This window comes from Schistocerca piceifrons, chromosome X (assembly GCF_021461385.2).
Source record: "Schistocerca piceifrons isolate TAMUIC-IGC-003096 chromosome X, iqSchPice1.1, whole genome shotgun sequence".
NCBI lineage: Eukaryota > Metazoa > Arthropoda > Insecta > Orthoptera > Acrididae > Schistocerca > Schistocerca piceifrons.
In genome coordinates this window covers 54161068-54176847 of record NC_060149.1, presented here as the reverse complement: position 1 = coordinate 54176847, position 15780 = coordinate 54161068, and the positions used below count along the sequence as shown (strand labels likewise).

Here is a 15780-nt window from a genome sequence, read left to right as displayed (position 1 = left end):
CTGCACAAACTCTGTAACATTGTCGAAGTCTAAAAGAGGAAAGGTTGAATTTGGCTGGTCATACAGCAGGAATGACAGACAATAGACTACCTAAAATATGCATTCAGCAGGACACCAGGTGGAACAAGAGGAAGGGAAGTCCCAGAATTAGGTGGTGACTTAGCATCCAGGAGGAAACAGTTAGGATGAACATCAACACAAAATGGGTGAACAGTGCACTCAACATGCCACATGTAAAGTAAAGTAAAAGGAAAGTATAGAATCATTGCATGCTTTTACCATTTCCAAATAGGCAATTTTTTAAACATCTTGAAATACTCCTAAACAAACCTCACCAAAGCAAAGAAGTACTAATTTTATGTGGTGAATTTAATGTTGATTTTCAGTCTCTATGGCATGTGAGAGAATGTCTACGGAATCTTGCAAACTTGTTCCATCTACAAGCCACATCAACATTGTCCACAGGATGTAAAAATCACACCAAAACAACTCTAGAGCAGATATTTCTAAACTTTCTCTACCAGTTCAAAGAACCTCTGGATGAAGGCTATCGTGGTCACTGTGCCCAAGACCTCTACCTATCGAAACCTGGACAGCAAGCTACACCATGATGCAGAGCACCTCTCTTGCAGAGTCTGCCACTTGAGTTTGCTAAACATCTCTATAATGTTATCACGCTTATCAAATAACCATGTGACAAAGAACACGCCACTCTTCTTTGGATCTTCTCTATCTCCTCTGTCAACCCGACCTGGTACGGATCCCATACTGATGAGCAATACTCAAGTATAGGTCGAACGAGTGTTTTGTAAGCCACCTCCTTTGTTGATGGACTACATTTTCTAAGGACTCTCCCAATGAATCTGAACCTGGCACCCGCCTTACCAACAATTAATTTTATATGATCATTCCACTTCAAATTGTTCCGTACGGATACTCCCAGATATTTTACAGAAGTAACTGCTAACAGTATTTGTTCTGCTATCATATAATCATACAGTAAAGGATACTTCTTTCTATGTATTCACAATACATTACATTTGTCTATGTTAAGGGTCAGTTGCCACTCCCTGCACCAAGTGCCTATCCACTGCAGATCTTCCTGCATTTCACTGCAATTTTCTAATGCTGCAACTTCTCTGTATACTACAGCATCATCTGCAAAAAGCTGCATGGAACTTCCAACACTATCTACTAGGTCATTTATATACATTGTGAAAAGCAATGGTCCCATAACACTCCCCTGTGGCACGCCAGAGGTTACTTTAATGTCTGTAGACATCTCTCCATTGAGAACAACATGCTGTGTTCTGTTTGCTAAAAACTCTTCAATGCAGCCACACAGCTGGTCTGATATTCCGTAGGCTCTTACTTTGTTTATCAGGCGACAGTGCGGAACTGTATTGAATGCCTTCCAGAAGTCAAGGATAATATCATCTACCTGGGAGCCTGTATCTAATATTTTCTGGGTCTCATGAACAAATAAAGCGAGTTGGATCTGACACGATCGCTGTTTCTTGAATCCATGTTGATTCCTACAGAGTAGATTCTGGGTTTCCAGAAATGACATGATATACGAGCAAAAATGTTATAAAATTGTACAACAGATGGATGTCAGAAATATTGGCCTATAGTTTTGCGCATCTGCTCGACGACCCTTCTTGAAAACTGGAACTACCTGTGCTCTTTTCCAATCATTTGGAACCCTCCGTTCCTCTAGAGACTTGCGGTACACGGCTGTTAGAAGGGGGGCAAGTTCTTTTGCGTACTCTGTGTAGAATCGAATTGGTATCCCATCAGGTCCAGTGGACTTTCCTCTGTTGAGTGATTTCAGTTGCTTTTCTATTCTTTGGACACTTATTTCGATGTCAGCCATTTTTTCGTTCATGCGAGGATTTAGAGAAGGAACTGCAGTGCGGTGTTCCTCTGTGAAACAGCTTTGGAAAAGGGTGTTTAGTATTTCAGCTTTATGTGTGTCATCATCTGTTTCAATGCCATTATCATTCCAGAGTGTTTGGATATGCTGTTTCGATCCACTTACTGATTTAACGTAAGACAGAACTTCCTAGGATTTTCTGTCAAGTCGGTACATAGAATTTTACTTTCAAATTCACAAAACACTTAACGCATAGCCCTCCTTACGCTAACTTTGACATCGTTTAGCTTCTGTTTGTCTGGGAGGTTTTGGCTGTGTTTAAATTTGCAAAGCTCTCTTTGCTTTTGCAGTAGTTTCCTAACTTTGTTGTTGAACCACAGTGTGTTTTTCCCGTCCCTCATAGTTTTACTCGGCCCATACCCATCTAAAACACATTTTACGATTGCCTTGAACTATTTCCATAAACACTCAACATTGTCAGTGTCAGAACAGAAATTTTTGTTTTGATCTATTAGATAGTCTGAAATCTGCCTCCTATTACTCTTGCTAAACAGATAAACCTTCCTCCCTTTTTTTATTCCTATTTACTTCCACATTCAGGGATGCGGCAATGGCCTTATGATCACTGATTCCCTGTTCTGCGCTTACAGAGTCGAAAAGTTTGGGTCTGTTTGTTATCAGTAGGTCCAAGATGTTATCTCCACGAGTCGGTTACGTGTTTAATTGCTAGAGGTAATTTTCGGATAGTGCACTCAATATAGTGTCACTCGATGCTCTGTCCCTACCACCCATCCTAAACATCTGAGTGTCCCAGTCTATATCTGGTAAATTGAAATCTCTACCTAAGACTATAACATGCAGAGGAAATTTATGTGAAATGTATTCCAGATTTTCTCTCAGTTGTTCTGCCACTAATGCTGCTGAATTGGGAGGTTGTTGAGTATAACCTCCACCCATAATAATTCACAGGAACTATTCATTTCTATTTCACTACAGGATAAACTACTACTAACAGTGACAAACACACCACCACCGGTTGCATGCAATCTATCCTTTCTAAACACCGTCTGTGCTTTGTTAAATTTTGGCAGAATTGATCTCTGGCTTCAGCCAGCATTCCACACCTATAATGATTTCAGCTTCAGTACTTTCTATCAGCGCTTGAAGTTCCAGTACTTTACCAATGCCACTTTGACAGTTTACAATTGGAATACCGATTGCTGCTTGGTCCCCGCCTGTCCTGACTTTGCCCCACACCCTTTGAGGCTGTTGCCCTTTCTGTACTTGCCCGAGGCCATCTAACCTAAAAAACTGCCTAGTCCACGCCACACAACCCCTGCTATCTGTGTAGCCACCCGCTGTGTGTAGTGGACTCCTGACCTATCCAGCGGAACCCAAAACCCCACCAGCCTATAGTGCAAGTCAAGGAATCTGCAGCCCACACGGTCACAGAACCGTCTCAGCCTCTGATTCAGACCCTCCACTTGGCTCTTTACCAAAGATCCACGGTCAGTCCTGTCGACGATGCTGCAGATGGTGAGCTCTGATTTCATCCCGCTAGCGAGACTGGCAGTCTTCACCAAATCAGATAGCCGCCGGAAGCCATAGAGGGTTTCCTCCGATCCATAGTGACACACATCATTGGTGCCGACATGAGCGACCACCTGCAGATGGGTGTACCCTGTGCCCTTCATGGCGTCCAGAAGGACCCTTTCCACATCTGGAATGACTCCCCCCAGTATTCACACAGAGTGCACATTGGTTTTCTTCCCCTCCCTTGCAGCCATATCCCTAACGGGCCCCATTACACACCTGATGTTGGAGCTCCCAACTACCAGTAAGCCCACCCTCTGTGACCCCCCAGATCTTGCAGACCGAGGGGCAACTTCTGGAACAGGACCAGCAGCCATGTCTAGCCGAAGATTAGTATAAGCAGGAGACAGAGCCTGAAACTGGTTCGACAGACAAACTGGAGAGGCCTTCCATTTAGCCCTCTCAAATGGCTTTCGCCCCCTGCCACACCTCGAGATGACTTCCCACTCTACCATGGGAGAGGGGTCAGCCTCAATGTGGGCAGTCTCCTGGGCATCCACAGTTGTAGTCCAATCGGGGGATGCGTGGGGCGAGCTAGCCATCCCCGACAAACCCCTGTCCAGACCCCCACAGTAATGCCCACTGGCAACAGCTTCAAGCCGTGTGACTGAAGCCAACACTGCCTGAAGCCGGGAGTGAAGGGATGCCAACTCAGCTCGCATCTGAACGCAGCAGTCGAAGTTTTGTCAGCAATTTTGTAATAATTTTACATGATTTTGTCTAATTCTGTTTCAGAAGTATTTATTAATGCTACATCATTTGCAGAGGCAAGTCTACTAACATTCAACTTCTGCATTTGGCTTCATCATGGATTCTTTAAGACAAGGTTAAATAAATAAGTGAAATGTTATCCCCCTGTCACCTTAAAATTTTCGGGTTCTCTTACAGGCACTTTATATCACATGAAGTTTCATCTATACACATTTTAGCTAATCTGATTAGATCTGATGCTATTTCAAATTCCATCATTATGCTTAGGAGTGTCTCCAGTGTAAGCTAAATTTATAAATAATATGTGGACATATACAGTGAATTCCCAAGCTTTCTCAGTTATTTTTTTATGAGGTTCAAATGGCTCTAAGCACTATGGGACTTAACTTCTGAGGTCATCAGTCCCCTAGAACTCAGAACTACTTAAACCTAACTAACCTAAGGACTTCACACACATCCATGCCCAAGGCAGGATTCGAACCTGCGACCATAGCTGTCGCGCGGTAGCAGACTGCAGCGACAAGAACTGCTCAGCCACTCCGGCCGGCCTTTTTAGGAGGTATAAGTGATCTAATGTGGATATATTTCTGTGGAAACCACATTGGTACTCACCAATTAGTTCCTCAGTTGTTGGGATCAGTCTGTTTAATAAGCACATCAATAGGATTTTACAGGTCACATCCAATAATGCAAATTCTATGTAATTATTACAGACAAGGGGATCATACTTTTTAAGTATGGGTTTTCCTGTCTGCAGATATGGTTTCTGTCTCCCAAATTGTTCCTATTTAGGACCGTTGTTCTAATTCTAGCTGCAGTCCACCATCGTATAACAGTTCAGTGTATATCTGGTCTTCAGCATGAGCCTTGTTAATTTCTTTATTACTTGCTGTATTTCATTTACTCATGGGGTGATGACTTTTACATCAGCTGTATCAGGATCTTCAGATTTAAAGTAAGACTATGAGTCACTGCAGTTGAGTGGTTGTGAAAATTATGTCTTCCAAATTTTTTGTATATCGCTCTTGTTGGTCAGTTTTTTCCCGTGCTTATCATTTTTAAACTGTTCTCTTTAAGAAAATTAACCAAAAGATTGTTTTTATATTTTGATAAATCTACCTTGCCCTGTGATGCTTGAAATCATCTTTTGCTTCTCTTATGATATTGTTGCAGTATTCCTTTTCCTCTTGTCTCAATGTTTCCTGGTGTATTTTATAGCATATCTTCTTCAGTGACATGTTGTTCCTGTCTTTATTCTATGCTTTTCTCACATTTCTTCTCCCCAGCACTTTTTCTTGGCACTTTATGTTAAAACAAATTTTGTTAGGTCATTTTCTTTTTCCTATAATTTTGGAAGTTACTTCTTGATTACTGTTCTTCAGGTGTCTGCTTTTGTCATCTTGTTGTTCCCTGTTGGCCAGTCTAGTTTTTGTTAGGTTATTTTCCATTTCTTTTTTAAAGTTTTATTTTGTATTTATTCCCACCAGATTTCCTATGTTGTACCACAATTTGCACTCCTAAAGGTTTTAACATCTTTAATACTGTTTTGGAATCTCTTTTGGATAGCTACATGGTCAGTCACTACCTCTCCATCTGGTGATATCCAAGTCTGTAAATGAATGTGTTTGTGTTCAAATTTTGTGTTGCTTAGTGTGAGATCATTCTTCATTGCAAACTTTATAAATCAAACCCCATTTTCTTAACTTTCCTTGTGTAATCTGAAATTTCCAATGGTTGGCTTGTAAATTTCCTCACTTCCTACTCTGGCATCAAAATCTACTAACACTGTTTTTACATTATGTATACTTATTGACTTGTATGTGTGTTCCAGCTGACTGTAGAATTCTTCCTTCCATGGGTGCATGTGCATTTAAAAATTAATGTTGAACTATTTGGTAGGAAGGAGGAATGAAGGAAGATTGGGTTTAATGTCTTGTCAGCACTGAGATCATTAAAGATGGAACACAAGCCCAGATTGTGTCAAGGTTGAGGAAGGAAATCGGTCATGCCCTTTCAAATGAACCATCACAGCTTTTGCGTGGAGCAATTTAGGGAAATCACTGCTCAGTTAACTACTTAGTCTGAATACTGAGGTTTGATATTCCATTATCAAAAACATGTTTGAACTCTTTATTGAGTCAGCTATTATCTTACAAATGTAGAATCCAGTTCCAAATTTTATTGCATTGACTGCAATCTGTGTACATTAATGTCCTGTCTCCCATTTTCAGTGACACCATTCCATGCCATCTTACTTCTTGGAGAGGTATCAGTTGTAGCCTGTATTTTTCTTGTTTGTTTACTAGTATCTGGGCACTTTCAGGGTGGTATAGGCTTATGATATTCCAAGAACCAAAAGAGAAATCATTGTAGCTTTGCCAAATTTTGTTCCCATATATCCTGCCATGCTTGTGAGGCATGCACTGAGTATCCTGACCACTTTAAGTGTGGGTTAGTAACTCTCTGCACAACCCCCAACCTGTAGGTCTAGCTGTATTGATTTTGAGGTGCTCTACGCCTTGGAAAGTTACCTTCACAATGGCTTGGCGAGCCTCTCCTGCCTGTACTAGTTTTGGTCCACACCAGGTAGTCTATTTTCCAGTACCTCCACGTCTGGAGTGGTTTGACCATACTGGTGAAAATTTATATATTTTATGGAATTTTTTATAAATATCATAGTATCTCCACCTTTCTGACTTTTTCTGCTGTAGTGAGATGCTAATGTATAGCCAGGTATGCTAACTGAGAAAATTCTGTCTGATTGCAGCTGGTATTCTGTAAACTTATGATGTTTACACATATCAGGACTTTTGTAAATAAAAGTATACAGAAAAGTTGTTTCTCTTACCTCTTTTGGCAGAGTTAGCATGCTATATTATTGCCATGAGGCCACACTTTGTAAGTGTCATGCACATACCACTAAAATACAGTTGGTTTAAGGGTCACTGATTGCAGAGCTTGTGGAATCAGAGAGGTACAATTTGTTTTTTCAGAAGGCCGGATTTTACACAATGCCTTGTTAATATGGTATGACTTACATAGGCAAGACCATGAACACTGTAGAAGAATGCTGCACTGAACATCTATGCTAGACATGCTTTTTACAACCAAACAAGTCTGCTGTTGTTGAACATTGTATATCCATCAGACAGTCAGTGGAGTATGGTAAAACAATAATTTTGGTCACAACAAAATCTTTTTTGATGCTCATTATGAAGGAACCCATGTAACATACTAGTGCAGATATGAATTTTAAAAATTTTCCCATAAAAATTGAAACTTCACAGACCTTTTATGCTTGCAGCTGATCATCATTAACTAAACTTCATGATATTTTAACTGCACACTTGCTTGTCATCCTCAGGTGAGCTATTGAAGACTGATGAAGATGTCCACTATTATGCAAATTATTAATGTGCTGAGAGTATTCTGTGCATGTATCAAGATTGTGGTGAGAGACTGATCACACTACCCAGTGGGCAGTGCTTTTGTTGGTGGAATTGCAGCCTCATCTCTCCTCAGGGTTGCCACTGACCCATGCCCATTGGCATACCCTGTGATCTACAATTAGTGCAAGTTATGGAGATGATAGTGTTCCACGTATTATCCAACTGGTAGCAACTATCGCGGTTCATCAGATTTTCCACCAGACCTTGTGAACAACTGAGACTGAAGATCCTCCAGTGAAAGCACTGCCCACTGGGTAGTGTGGCCAGTCTTCATCACTACCTTGATACATGCACAGAATGTTCTCCATACACTAATAACTTCCAGAATAGGGGTTGTCTTTGTTAGTCTTCAATGGCAAAACTGAGGATGACAAGCAGCTATGAAGTGAAAATATCATGAAGCATAGTTAATGATGATGAGCTGCAGGCACAAAATGTCTTTGAACATCCAATTTGCTGGGGAAATGTTTAAAATTCATATCTAAGTTAATATATTCAAGTTTTCTTTATGTGATTAATCTGAGTCAGTGCCTTTACTGTACTGTGTGTAGTCATTGTTTACCATTCAGTTGTTTATATTCAACAAATGGTTTCCCAGTATTATATTCCATAGAGATTTCTGTTACTTGAAAATACTGATGTTAATACTCAGTAATTCATTTATGTTTGTCTCTGGCATTCAGTCAGTGTAAATTAATGTAGTGATAAACTTTCTACACCATTTAATAAGATATTTACTTTTTTTAGGAGGCACATGACTGATGCATTACCCCTGCTCGGAAGCAATGCTGCCGTACAAGTAATGACAGATGCAATTCTAGAGGGAGACATTCCAACAAGTACCGCAAATGAGTGGTTGTTTGCTATGGCTTTCATCCCAAGGTAAGAAATACTTTTATAATTTTGATTGCTATCATGACACTTTTACTGACATGTATACAAAATAAAGAAAACAAAACAAATTTTATTTGTTATCTGACATAAAAAAATAGTAAATGATTTCATTGGTTGCAAAGATAGTGAAATATCTGATACCAACCAGCAAGGTGAAATGAATGGTCTCTAGTATGCCAGAGGCATAAAAGGAGATTAGTTGATCCAAAAATCATGCAAATGGAATGTAGGTGCTGAAAGAAAGCCATGTAGAAAGAGGAGGAAGACAGAGTGGCTGATACAAGAGGAAGAGGAGAGATGTGATGTACAAAGGAGAGACACATGGTAGACTGAATAATTTAGTGCAGATTGACACCAAAAGAATTGTTAATACTGTAATATGTCTCAAAGAGAGACAGCTGCATGTTACATATAAATGGGTATATTACATTCATGTATCAGTGATTCCAGGGACTACCAACAATCTTTTTATTGTGCTAGAGAGTTTGCCTGGGGACTGATTATTCTGTATTACATCATTATTATTTCTTCATCTAATTTAATTCTAGTCATTAAAAACTGAACTAGCAAGCAGCCTTTTTGCTATGTGAAACAGCTGTTATGGGTATGTTTAGAGCGCTTATCCATTAATATGTTATGTTCCAAGAATGGTGAGGATGTGGTGCATAAGTGGTGCTCACTTTAGGTGGTATGGAAGTTGCTTCAACTTTTCAACCAGGTGAGCTATAATATCCTGCTTACATTTTATATAGTACAGTCAACACCTTTTGTTGGAAATATCATAAACTTCCACATAATTTATTATTACATTGTGGGTATCCTTGGAACCCCACTTGTAGCACTGCAGTCTTATCTCAATAACAGAAAACAGAGTGTCACATTAACTGACATAATCACTGGAGTAAAACTAAGCTATGACTGCTCTCTGGATGAATAATAAATTAAAATAGAATCAACAAATTAATGAGTTAATCAAAACCCTCAGTTCAGTGCATCATACTATACTAATTCACTTTCCTTTTGTACAATAATGCTAGGATATTTACTTACTTGAACCTCCTGCCATCTTATATGATGCTATTCTAGGGCTATGATTAATAAACAATTACTTCTGCAGAAATCTGCTCTATATATTTCATAGGTAATAATAACAGCTAGTTTCAGATTAACTAACAAAAACAGGGTGTATATGACCTGGGACAACCGGGAGATCTGGGAAAAACCCGGGAATTTTTTCATCCAGGAGAAAACTGGGAAAATTTTGGGAATTGTCTAGATTTCTAGGAATTTTTCATTGTTTTAGTTTTCAGATAAATTTTGGTGATTTTGACTGGTAAGAAGCAATACTATAACAAAGGATATTACTGTATCCCACTACTGCAGAATAATACTGCAGCAACAAAACATGAACGGAAAAAAAAAAACTTAAGTTGCTAAGGAAATACGCCACATACAACAACAAAACAGTGCTCATACAAACGTCTGCCAACAACAAAGTGTGTCAAATACTGTACAAAGATTATGCAATGCTTCATAACAATAAACTGCCTCCGATGAGCATGACGTGACAACTGTTTAAATTAGATTCGTTTGAGCTGTTGTGGGTAGGCTCTTGAGCACGCACAGTTGAGTTGCGCATGAGTAATACCTTCTCCCACTTCTGGTTACAGAGGTGTGGCTGGCTGGCACTACTTAATATTGCCCCGGTTCGGAAATATGGTAAATCTGGGGCTGATGCACAGAGCAGTCTGAGTTGAGGTGGGGAGTCTCCACGTGACCTGTGTTTACGTTCAGTGATTTTGTTGTTTCCTCTTCATTTATTGCTCTCACATTAAATGATAGAAAAACAGATTTTTGTGGCCGGGGACTATCGAATGAATTAAAATACATTCACATAATTATGGAGGAATAAAATATGTTATAAGTTTCAGATTGTATTTCCACCTTTCTGACAGTCAAGAATTAATTGCCTTACAGAACAATGTAGTTATTTTTTCCAGTTTGCTAAAGAGATTTGGCTTAAAATTAATCTTTTCTGCTGAGGCAGTCAATTTATTTTAAATGAAGTGTTTAATTTCATACTATTGGCTAGTTTCAACTGTTCGGTGCATTTCAAGTGCACGTATGGCATTATGCCATAATAAAGAACCAAACATGAGATAATACAGTACTGGTATTACAAGAAAATTTACATACAAATGTGCATTTTAAGCTGAATTCTGCGTTAATAGTTCACAAAATTCTGATGCTCTTGAAGTATCCTCTTTTGTCTTGTTTCTTTTATGAAATAATGTAAGTGAACCGTGATTTATTTTTGAAGATTATTCTTTGAATATATGAGCATATATGAATATATGAGCAAACTCGAGCAGACTGGCAGCCTAACGTGCAGACTCAGATGCAGGAACTAAGCCCCGACCGGGTGACCACTCGCTGATTTCTCTTGCTGGCGGAGTGGAAAGACTCTCATTTTGCTGGATTTAAAGGTTGATCCGAACGACAGACACACTAGCACTCTGAATGACAGTCAGACACTAACTGCCTAACAAATGCGGACGAGAGACAGACTAGCAAGCTGGGGATGAGAGACTGACCCAGACTGCACCACTGGCGAGCTCATAGTGCCCCTTAAATGCACGTGAAGAGGCAACCTTTCCCTTTCCCACCAGAGGGAGACACCAAAGCTGCGATTGCCACAGTGGCGCCACCGCCAGAAATGGACGGCAACTGCTTCACACTACGTGTTGCGGCGCGCTCTTCAAAACAGCAATTTTTACCATGGATCAGTAAGATCTTTTAATGTTTTACATCTATGAACATACGGGCTTCCTGTGTCATCGTAACTGCGCAAGTGCAGTGACGCCTGTTATCTGGCGCTCTCTTGCAACTGCTGAAATCAACCTATTTCTAACAGGTCACGGGAAGATATTGCGAATGGTGGTTTGAAAAGCGTTACATTCAAAGCAGATTTTCTTTTACACAAGATGAACTATGTGCGAGAATGTACAATGAATTTCTTAAATCACAAAGCGTTTGACTTTCATTTAAAAATCAACTCTTTGAGGACAACCATTTAGAAAACTTTTGAGCCCAGAAAATCAGACATTTACGTCGTTATCAAAAATTTTACTGGCACATTTGTGTGATGTTCTTAAAGTGTAACACGTGCAAAAAAGATCCACATTATACATGGAAGCTTAGCTTCTCTTCCAGCTTATTAATCTTCGAGACCAATGTTATATGTGAATGCTATGTATATTAATTTAAACCATTAACTTTTCTTATTTGTGTGTTTGCGCTACTGAAGAGTGATCTTGCTATTGGCTTACTACATCACATGTCCTATGCTGCCATCAGATGGTGATATCACATGCCATGAGCTATGGCTGTCTTACAAAAGTGCATCCCAATCTTGATTTCAAAGTTTCGGAAAGTAATGTGCGGTGTTTGGTGGACCTCAAATTTATACCTTTGTGATACGAAAATATGCAGTGTACATGTTGCTGCACATCCAAGATCTTTCCAAAATGCGTTTTTCCCCCCTGAGTTTTGTTTTCTAAAGTGCCAGGAAATTCTACTCCAGTATATATAACCAAAAATACTCAAAGGATTGATGAGTTTTACTGTGCCGAGGAAGAGTATACTGTCACCTAACACGGAAAAGTGTATTTTCACCTGGGAGAAAGTGTTTTTTTAACCGGGAAATCTGAGAAAAATCAGGGATTTTTTTTTCCTTGCCCACATATACACCCTGATAAAAAACCTTTCTGCTGTATACAAAAAGGAAACTGATATGCATTCTGCACAACTGTCTATGTTACACAAAGTGAAGTTTTTCAATCTTGCTTTTAAAAGAAGTGTTTAACACCTTGCCAAGAGATATATGGAAAAACTGTAGAAGCCTTCAGAAATCTGGAATTAAACTTCTGAGAAAGGAAGTATAGCATTTGAATCACTAAACTTATATTAGATAGAAGCAAGGTCCAGATCCCCTGTCAGACACATTCAGTTTGGTTGTGTGCAGTTCACCTGAATCACTGCGGTGAGTGGTAGAGTGTTTCCTCAACAAAGGCTACAGCTCCGCCTATAATGATGTTTTCATTTGTGGAACATTAAAAGAAGTGTTTTCTTTCCTCTGCTCATAACTAAATTAAAAGTGTACCCTCTACATCATTAGTCCTATAAATTATCTGAATATCTCTATTCTGTTAACAGAAAACTGTTAGTACTGTAGGGTAGTTTCTGTGTAGAGTGCGCACCTGCAGGCAGCTGGGTGCTCATAGGGATAGATGGGCAGGGGCAGGCAAATAGCTGGTACATGGGCAGTTGGGCAGTCAGGCTATAGCTCACTTGACCTTATTGCCACAGCAGAGGTGGGCACGTAGCTCACTTACACAGAACTTCTATGACGGGGCCACCTGGTTGGTAGCTTTTACTAGCTGTACCTGCCCTTGGGTGAGCAAGGTGGTGTCCGGGGATGTATGTGCCCTACGGGACAGCTATGGAAGAGCCTGCTGTAGGAAATATTGTTCTTTGTAAATAAATAATTCAATAGTAGCCAGTGTACACATTCTAGTAACCAGAATCTGACGTGACCGGAAGACATAGGCCGACCAGTCGAGGGCATCAATGGTGAGTCACCAAAAAACCACAGGAAGACAACAACAATGAAGATGACAACAGCTACGAGTGGATATGACAGTATGCAAATCCAAAGAGTTAACAAAATTGAGAGCCTAGATGCGGTAAGATCAGGAACCAACAACGATGCATAAGTGAACAACAAAGAGTACAGTCAGAACATGACTGACTTCTGAGCCTCTGTACTGCTGGCTTTATAGGGCCACCATAAGTGCCATTAGGCTGGCACAGTGGGCATGGCACGTGCACAGTTCTGTGGCGGCAACAGCAGTGCTTGCAGGTTACAGGGGCTGTTGTCTACGTCTGTGCCTGCTGTCCAAATTGTTGGACCGGGATGCCAGATTGCTTCCCCCTGAAATGAGCACATAGGGCCTCAAGTGCCCTGGATGATGTTGTGGGAGGTGAAAAGGTGGTGTCCCATCAGTGGAGGCCGCCAGCTGGGAGAATGAACATGAGATGTTGGGCACTGCACTGAGGAATTACAGTGTGGCAATGACTGTGGAGCAGACACGGGCTGTGGTGATGTCTGTTCCTCCATACCTGTGCCTACAGGAGCTGCTGATCACGCCCTAGAGCTCAAATGGTATTCATGGGGCTGACGGATGTGTGAGGGTGGGTACTCTAACTCCAAGTGATCCACTGCTGGAGGGGTAGGCTGTAGCAGGGACAGAGTTGGTTCATGCGCCAACACTCCAAACCTCTCGGCATATCAAATGTCATAAAGCACCACTCATCAGTGGCCAGTACCATAGCTGGCATCCATGTGGGTTTTGCCCCATAGGAACATGCCCAAGCAGCTGCACAAGGAGGGTATCGACCAGCATGTCTGGTCTGGGGTTCCTTGGGCTGGGGCACACGACAGATAAGGGAAAGCGGAATGGTCAACCGTGAAGTATCTCTGCTTGATTTTACTTGCATGGGTGGTATGTAGCCAAAAATAGAGGCACAGCCTCCTCCAGTGGGTGATGGCGGGTGATGGCTCAGCAGCTTATCGAGCAGGGTCTTGAATGTCCACACAAAATGTTCAGCCTGGCCATTTAATGCAGGGTGAAATGTGGTGGTGCAGACAAGGGAAATCCCATTGGCAGCACAGAACTGCTTAAACCTGGTCAAAGTAAAATGTGGACCATGATCCGTAATGATCATTTTCGTGAATCCCTAAACAAATTTTTCTAGTCTCAGCAGAAGTGGTGTTCATCATGCAGGATACGTAAGTGTATCCCAACTAAGAGTCGATCAGGATGAGCCACTGGGAATTATGAAATGGCACTGTGAAATTCAAGTGGAGACATTCCCACAGAGCAGCTGCATCTGGCTACAAAAATACTGGTGCGGTGGTGCTGCCTGACATGTTTGGCACGTGGTGCTGGTGGTCACAAAGGAAGCAATGTCTTTATCCAATCCTCGCCAATAAAGTTGGTCATGGGCCAGTTGTTTGGTGAGGACTGTTCCCCAGTGGCCAGTGTGGAGGAGGTTGAGAACACGGCAGTGCAATGCATGTGGTATGACCACCGCATGAACATCCGAATCACTATGCAAAAGGATGATGACCCTGCAGTAAAAGAGACTGTGCCAGTGATCCTAAAAATGCTGGACTTCCACATCGTGGGTGCAATGATGGCTGGTCGGCCAACCCGCAGTGATTTGGCGGCAGAGACCTTACAGCGTCTGATCCTGATTGGTGGCCCACTGGACCACAACAGCATCCAACGGAAGCATGTCCAGAGCTGCATCCACGTTTGGTTCCACATGGAAGCAAACCAAGTGGGAGGCATCAAACTCATGGTCCACTCCAGCAGGCAGCCAGGAAAAGAAATCGGCATTTGTATGCCATTCAAAGGTGTGATAGACAATTCCAAAGTTGAATGTCGCCAGGAAGAGCGCCCAACACTGGAGGCTTCATGCTGTCTGGGTGGGCACTGTGGCACCCGGGTGGAACAAAGAAACCAAAGGTTTTTGGTTGGTCTGCAGAGTGAAATGATGACCATACATGAAATCGTAGAATTTTATCAGGGCGAAAACTGGTACTAAATCTTCCTTTTCAATTTGACAATATTTGGTTTGAGTGTTGGTCAATTTTTTTGGATGCAAAATCCACTGGCCTCTCAACAGCATGGACCACTTGTGAGAGGACTGCACCCAGACCATGGTCCGATGCATTGGTGGCGACGATAAGGGACAGGGAAGGGTCACAAGTGGGCAGACAAGAAGGGCGAAAGGGAACTGACTTGAGACTAGTGAAAGCCTGCTCATATGCTGTGTCCCAAAACCAATGCACACCCTTGCGCCACAATCCTGTCAGGGGTGCCAAAATCTTGGCGGTGTGGGGTATAAAATGCTGATAATAGTTAATTTGACCAAGGACAGATTGCAGTTGCTTCACATTGGTGGGAGGAGGCAGGTTTTGAATCACCTTGACATACTCTTTAGAGGCATGTGGGCTGTGGGCATCAATCGTGAACCCAAGATAGTTGACCTCGCATGCAAAGAAGTCACACTTGTCTATCTGGCAGTGCAGGTTAGCATTAGAAAAAACCTGAAACAGCCTATCCAGCTTGTCCATGAGGTCCACTGTGGATGATCCACTGGTGAAGACATTGTCCAGGTAATTTGCTG

At 41.4% G+C, this 15780-nt stretch overlaps 1 protein-coding gene across 1 annotated transcript in view; it reads left to right on the top strand.

Annotated features, from left to right (window-relative positions):
* Window positions 1–15780, top strand: part of LOC124722172 — an 830020-nt gene that overhangs the window by 153883 nt on the left and 660357 nt on the right. The window contains exon 10 of the mRNA XM_047247373.1: window positions 8377–8511. Coding sequence (XP_047103329.1) covers window positions 8377–8511 — 135 coding nt within the window. The remainder of the gene's footprint in view (window positions 1–8376; window positions 8512–15780) is intronic.